At 28.6% G+C, this 8209-nt stretch overlaps 2 protein-coding genes across 2 annotated transcripts in view; one reads left to right on the forward strand and one right to left on the reverse strand.

Moving 5' to 3' along the window:
• The window catches only part of LOC109329714 (heterogeneous nuclear ribonucleoprotein 1-like), a 6900-nt gene extending 4924 nt beyond the window's left edge, over positions 1-1976 (forward strand). Inside the window, exons 4-5 of the mRNA XM_019563468.1 lie at positions 43-864; positions 1515-1976. Coding sequence (XP_019419013.1) covers positions 43-864; positions 1515-1528 — 836 coding nt within the window. The 3' untranslated portion in view covers positions 1529-1976. The remainder of the gene's footprint in view (positions 1-42; positions 865-1514) is intronic.
• Positions 903-8209, reverse strand: part of LOC109329715 (U-box domain-containing protein 4-like) — a 17699-nt gene continuing 10392 nt past the window's right edge. The window contains exon 2 of the mRNA XM_019563470.1: positions 903-918. The gene's annotated coding sequence lies outside the window, so the exon portion shown is untranslated. The remainder of the gene's footprint in view (positions 919-8209) is intronic.

Below are 8209 nucleotides of genomic sequence, written 5' to 3' on the forward strand. Positions count from 1 at the left end.
TTCCGAAGGAATTATCTCCAGGTCCAAGTAGAGCTCAGATAGGTGGATATAACTATGGTCTAAGTAGAGTTAGTAGCTTTGCTAATGGTTTTCTTCAGGGATATAATCCAAGTCTGGTTGGAGGGAATGGACTTAGAATAGACGATAGATTGAGTCCTGTTACTGTCGGTCGCAGTGGATATTCTGTTATGAGTCCTGGTTATGGATCAGGACTCAACTTTGAGCCACCATTGAGCCAACTTCTCCTAGGACGGGCATTGAACCCTTCATATAGTGCAAGTCCTAGCAGGTACGGTAATGCCATGGGGTATGCTGGTAACAATTCATATAGCACAGGCAACAATTCAACCATAAGTTCAGCAAATCAGAATTTGTGGGGGAATGGGAATTTTAACTATGCTACTAACCCTAGAAGCTCTGATTCTTTTGCTGACTATGGAAGCGGAAATCCAAACATGGGTTCTTTTGGTCACATCGGACCACTTTGGAGTTCCTCCCTCGGTACTGATCAAGCTGGAGCCATTGGCTCCGGATATGGTAAGAGCAGTCTTAGTTATAGCTCTGGAGATGTGATTTTAGGGTCAAAAGCAGTAGGCTATGGAAAAAGTAGGGAAAATGTTGCTGCACCAGCTTCATCATATGCTGCTCTATCAAACGGAAGTTATGACGATGCATACAACTACAAAGGTACTTATGAAGCTGGGTCATTCTATGGGGACTATACTTGGGGATCATCACCTTCAGAACTAGCTGATGTTGGCACTCTTGGTTTTGGCCTTGGAAATGCCGTTTCGGATTTAGTGAGCAAAAGGTCTGGTGGCCACATTGAGGCTTATGCTGTTGCCAATAGACAGCCAGATAGAGGTAAATCCGTAAATATTTGTTACTCTTTTATTATCCATTTGGAACTAAACAAAACTCCCGTACTGTTTAAAGTTCTATACTTACCTTGGCATATATGAAGTAATTCATGTTTAGAGTTCAAATTTGATTAAGGCTCCAAACACTATTACCATTATAAAGGTTCCAGGTTCTTTGTTTTCTATTCATCTCACATATTGTGGTTGTGTCTGCTAGAATCTCGTGAATAACACTAGCATATATACTATATAGATATCAACCTTGCGATCCTAACAAATTAAAAAAAATAATCAGGACATGTTTCAAAAATGATGGTTCTATGAAGAGAAACTTAGCCATGTGAGCATTGTTGTTTGAATTGTTTGTCTGGGAATGTGCTTTAGCATCATAGTTTCTCGAACTTGCCGAGTGCAATGTGATTAAATACTACAAGATATAACTTACCAAATAACCTAGAAGACATTATGGAGTCTAATGATTTACACTCTTAGCAAATCAAATTGTAATTGATTGTGTATGTTTACCGAATCTCTTATTTCTGATTACTTGCTGGATGCTTAATTAACTACATATGCTCTTTAATTTAATTCAGGACATTATCACAATACAAAACTTATAAGTATTAATGTGCTTTTAAACATGTTATGCTTCAGGAATTGCTGCCTAGGAAAGTTATGCCACGGATTCTCGGACGTTTTAGCGAAGAATGTAAGCAGCAGAAGGCAAAAGATTGTGGAGAGCATAATTTTTCTTGTTTCAATATGGTTTATTAGTGCATCAAGAATTTCATTAGACCTAGTTGGTTTGGCTGCGTTGAATGACTTACAAATACAGAGAGAACTTACAAGGGCTTTAAACTTAAAAGAGTTGAGTGAAACATAGTTTTTCTTTGGGATTTTGAGACTTTGTAATCAGGTTAGTGAAATTTGTCAGAACTTTCATGATGCACATCTCTATTCACAACAACAATACACAAAAAAAGCAGATATTCCTTTTCTTTTTCTTTTCCCATTTTCAAACTATTCTATTTTCCTTTCACAGTATTGTTATTTTTCAGACTGTAAGAAATACATTGTTCATTTCTTTGATATTATTATAAAGGGATTTTCATCTGAGTTATATAAAATAATAGTTGACTCATGTTCTAGATAGTACAATTTTCTTCTTGTGCCATTTTCAGGTTGCTTGTTGATGAATTATTATATATGATTGATCTTCTGTATGTAAGTACAAAGTTATTTTAATAATGAAATAAAATGTAACTTTTCCCAACAACCACCCAAACCTACCATGACTATATAGGGCCACCAAATATTTTTTGTATAAATAAACAATGGTTGAATTTTTTATTTTATTTTGAGAGTGATCTAAACAACCAAACCTTTATACTACTAGTGAACTTGACTACATAGGTTGAATGATGCTGTAATGATCTATCATAAATTAGGTTTATTAACAAAAACATTAATTTCTAAGTCTTTTTTATCATTTCCGATATGGTTTTTTAGTCCCATATTTCTCTAGGAATCAGACCAAATAGCAATAAATAATATTTGTTCTTAAAAACTATATCATCAATAAATAATTATATACAAAAGGACTAAATAGAAAATATTCATTAGAGAATATTGCAAAACTACTAGAATAAAATGGTAGTAAGTGAAAATCAGATTACAATTTTACTCTTAAAAGTAAAAACAAGAACAACTCTCTTGAGTAGTGGAAATGACTTTATTCTTTAAATTTATATCATTGATAAATAATCATATACAAAAAGAGTAAATAACAAATGTTCATTGAAGAATATTGCAAAACTACTCGAATAAAATGGTTGCAAGTGGAAATGAGATTACACTTATACACTATAATCTATTTGTCGATATTTTATAAATTTCATATTACTTTCAAATCATATTTAATCTATTTTATCAATTATTTCATAATGAATTTTAGTGATTAAACTATACTAACAAACTTATAATATGTATGTGACTACTTATGATGTAAGAATAATATATATATATATATATATATCACTAAAAAAATAAAATTCATTTGCTACCATACATACCAAAGGAAATAGGGGTGTAAGAATAAGAACGAATAAACCAAAGAGAATTTATTAAACCAAAGGGACTTGAATTTTGCATCAAATTAAACATCTAATAATATAAATAGGGGTGTGAGAATAGGAACGAGTAAACCAAAGAGAAATTATTAAACCAAAGGAACTTGAATTTTTCATTAAGGTAAACATCTAATAATATAAATAGGGGTGTAAGAATAGGAACGAGTAAACTAAAGGGACTTGAACTTTGCTTCAAAGTAAACATCTAATAACAATTTATTCAATAACCAAAAAATAACAATTTCTTCATCAAGTTATGAGTAGGCCAAACGTGAACATTGATCCCCTATCAAGTTTGCAACATAATTATATACGATGGTGGAGTGGATTGGGGCCAGTCGGAACAACTCTTAGCTTTCTAACAACACGATTGTGGAGTGGATTAGGGCCAGTCGGAACAACTCTCAGCTTTCTAGCAACACGAAAGGATGAAGGTGGTTGGAGTTTGTATCTTGTATTAGAAGAAGAAGGATTCATTTTTTCAGTTAAGACATTAGCCATTGCAATATTTGCAACTAATGCCATAAGGATTCCTACTAACAATAAAACAACAGAAACCATTGAACTTATCATGCCCATCTCTTTCTAACAAAATACTATGACTCCGCTTAGTGATCACCCTATAGCTTTGTTTATGAAATTATCAAGAAAAAAACCTACTTACTACCATTTTATATTGATGGTCTTGTAATATTCTTTAATAACCATTAGATATTTCCCTTTATAATTATTTTATAGATAAAATAAATTTTAAGAACAAATATCATTTCTACTACTAGAGAGTTGAGAGTTGTTGTTTTTTGCTTCTATTAACTATATAATAAAAAAGGTCATTCCACGTTATCTATTGTCATATGTGATCTTCCCATTCATTTTTTCATCCAAAATGGTTTCGTCTCCTTCATGTGTTCATTCACACACTAAATATTTCTTTTCCTTATTATACTAATATAATAATATTGAATCCATTATTGTATTTCTTAATAATTTCAAAACAAAAACATGGCAGTGTGATCACTACACGTCATACCAAACTTATTTATATGTAATAATAATAATAATAAAAGCTTCTCAGGGTATTATTATTGGACATGTGTTAGATGTTGGTGCAATTTTTCCGCCAAACTGCTCCACACACTTACAATGGTTTCACCTCGTCCATAGGTACATTCCTACACTATATATTTATTTTCTTTATTATAATAATATTAAAACTATTATTGCATTTCTTAATAATTTCAAAACAAAAAATATTGCATTGAATCTTCCCACTAAATCTATTTGCTATGTAATAATAATAATTAAAAAATGATCCTAATGATATTATCATAGCACACGTATCATATGCTAGTGCAATTGTTTCCCTCCCAAACAGCTCTATACACTTACAACACATCATCGACACTCTATCTGCTTCTCACAAAAAATATCTCGTTTTATATGTCATTTTCTCCTTAATTTGTTTCCATCCTAAATAGTTTCATGGTACTACTATATATCTACAAATATTATATAATCACTTTTGTACAATGTATATTTTCATAATTAATAATAAAAAACAAATAGAGTATGTATTGTCTTATGTTGCTAAACATGATGAAAAAATAATTATTGCACCACTTAAAATTTTTAAAGTTTTAATTAACATAATTATGGGAGAGATGATGAATACTATTTCATATTCTTATGAATGATAAATGCTAAAATTTAGAAGAAAAATTATATCATGTATTAATAGTCTATTATTTTCCATTCAATGTTTTGATTATGAGAGAAATGACGAATATTATTTCATATTATTATTAACGATAAATAACTAATAATATATTATCATCTAACTAACTATTCAGTCAATTAATGTTTTATTATCAAATATTATGATCTCACTTTGTATAACAAAACCTTAATATAATCCTTTCACTTTCCCTTATGTTGTAATTTAATTTAAATTAATAAAATTATACATTTTCATCATATTCAATATTTGCATCAATTTATATGTTATATTTAACGTTTAAAAGTTTTGTGATTCTTTTCCACTGAATTTTAATATCACAGTTCATATTCTTTGGATTTTAAATTTTACCTATTAAAATTGAAAAATAAAATTCGAAATTAAAAAAATCATTTAATTTTCTACAGCTTTTAGAATATTTATTAAAAAAATCATGCAATATCGTGTTTTGGTTTCCTATTTTCATTATAAACTTCAAATTCAAAATTGTTGTTTATTTTCCTCATGTCTATAAATAGACAAATACAGGAGTAACACATGTATTTTTAATAATATAAATGCACGAGTACATGTGTGTTCTTAGCAATGTGAATGTACAGATAACATGTGTTTTAATTATGCGACGGGTCATATGTGTATTCTTAATAATATGAATGCATGGGTAACAATGTATTTTTAACCATGAGAATGCATGGGTAACAATGTATTTTTAACCATGGGAATGCATGAATAACATATGTATTCTTAATCATGTGAATGCACATATAATATATATACTTAATCTTACAGCAAAAAAATACCGATGCGTGCTAATGCATGAATAACTTGTTAGTTTAAATGTAAAAGTGTAATCTCATATAGCATTTGTTGAAAGTATTTTGCAATATTCTTTAGTGGACATTTATTATTAATTGTTTTGAGTATAATTATTTATTGATGACATGATTATATTTTACTGCTGATATAATTATTTATAGATGACACAATTGTAAAGGGTAAATATCATTTCCACAATATCAGGTGCAAACTTTCTTTCTTTCTTTGGGTAAGACATAAAGGGAAATCTCATTTCCACTTATCCCATTTTACAAATGCAGTTTTGCAATATTCTTTAATGAACATTTATTAGTTACTCTTTTGTGTAAAATTATTTATGGAATACATAATTTTTAAGAACAAATATCATTTTCACTATTGAAAAATGGAATTCTTGTTTTTGCATTAAAAGTAAAAGTATAATCTAATTTCCACTCACTACCATTTTATATCGATAGTTTTGTAATATTCTTTAATGATCATTAATTATTTATATTTGTGTATAATTATTTTGTTGTTGAAATAATTTTTAAGAATAAATATCATTTTCACTACTAGAGATAAGAGTTGTTATTTTTTTGCTTCTATTAACTATATAATAAGAAAGGTCATTCCATATTATCTGTTGTCATATGTGAGTTTCTCATTCATTTTTCCATCCAAAATGGTTTCGTCTCCTTCACATGTTCATTCACACACTAAATATTTTTTTTCGTTATTATAATAATATAATAATATTAAATTCATTATTATATTTGTTAATAATTTCAAAACAAAAAACATGGCATTCTGATGACTACATGTCATACTAAACCTATTTACTATGTAATAATAATAATAATAATAATATTAATAATAATATTAAAAGCTCCTCATTGTATTATTATTTGACACTAGTCAAATGTTGGTGCAATTTTTCCCACCAAACTGCTTCATACACTTACAATGCATCGACCCCCACTCTATTCGTTTCTCATAAAAATAGCAGGTTTTAAAATCCTTCAACGTCATCACTTGTCACATGACACTTTCTCCTTAATTTGTTTCCCTCCTAAAAGGTTCGATGGTATTACTTTATACCTACCCACATTATATACTCACTTTTGTACCATGTATATTCTCAAAATTAATAATCTATTAATCTATTATCTATATAATAAAAAAGTTACCGCACATCATCTATTGTCACATGTAAGTTCCTCGTTAATTTTTTCCCTCCAAAATGATTTCACCTCCTCCATGTTTACTCCTACACTATATATTTATTTTCCTTATTATAATAATATAATAATATTAAATCTATTATTACATTTCTAATAATTTCAAAACAAAAAGTATGGCATTAAGTCTTTGTCTGTGATGACTACACTTCACACTAAATCTGTTTACTATGTAATCATAATAATTAAAAAAATGATCATATTGATAATATCATTGGACACTAGTGCATTTTCTCTCTCCCAAACAGCTCTATTCACTTACAACACATCAACTCACAGTCTATCTGCTTCTCACAAAAAATATCTCATTTTAATATGTCATTTTCTCCTTAATTTATTTCCCTCCTAAACGGTTCCATGGTACTACTATGTATCTACACACATTATATAATCACTTTGTACAATGTATATTTTTATAATTAATAATAAAAAAGCATATGGAGTATGTAATGTGTTATGTTGTTAAACATGATGAAAAAATAATTATTGCGCCATGAATACAATTTCATATTATTATTAGTGATAAATGCTAAAATTTAGAAGAAAAATTATATCATGTATTAATAATCTATTGTTTTCCTTTCGGTGTTTTAATTATGAGAGATGTGGTTAATAATATTTCATATTATTATTAATGATAAATAGCTAATAATATATCATCATCCAACTAACTATTTAGGCAATTAATATTTTATTATCAAATATTATGGTCTCACTTCTTCTATTAACAATATAATAAAAAAACTTCATCATGTCACATGTCACTTTCTCCTTCCCTCATGCCACATGTCACTCTCTCCTTCCCTCATGCCACATGTCACTTTCTCCTTCCCTCATGTCACATGTCACTTTCTCCTTACATTTTTTCTTTCATGTCACATGTCACCTCCTCCTCACATATTTTTCTTCCTACTTTTTATATATTATATATTTTATATGCTAATAATAATTTAATATTAATTAGTGATGGGTTCATGTTGCTACCCACTAAAATTGAGTGTTTACAACATCTATGTTTTGTGTTTTTAAAAAAGTAATAGTCATTGAACGTTAGATGAAATTGAAATCATTTTTCACATTCAAATTATTTATTTACATTAATCTATCTATATAATTTAATGTTTACCATTAATCTAAGAATAATTGTACTTTTTCACCTCATCAAAGTTTTTTGACATTTTTCGCACTGAATTTTAATATTACAGTTCAGATTCTTTGAATTTTAATTTTTCTCTATTAACAACATAATAAAAAAAAATTCGCTTATGCCACATGTCAAATTCTCCTTACATTTTTTCCTTCATGTCACATGTCACCTCCTCCTCACATTTTTTCCTTCCTACTTTTTATACATTTTATATGTTAATAATAATCTAATACTAATTGTAGAAAATTCAAATTAAAAATTATCAATTTATTTTTCTTATGTGCTTAAACATGCAAATACAC

Source organism: Lupinus angustifolius, chromosome LG16, assembly GCF_001865875.1.
Source record: "Lupinus angustifolius cultivar Tanjil chromosome LG16, LupAngTanjil_v1.0, whole genome shotgun sequence".
In the NCBI taxonomy this organism is placed as follows: Eukaryota; Viridiplantae; Streptophyta; class Magnoliopsida; order Fabales; family Fabaceae; genus Lupinus; species Lupinus angustifolius.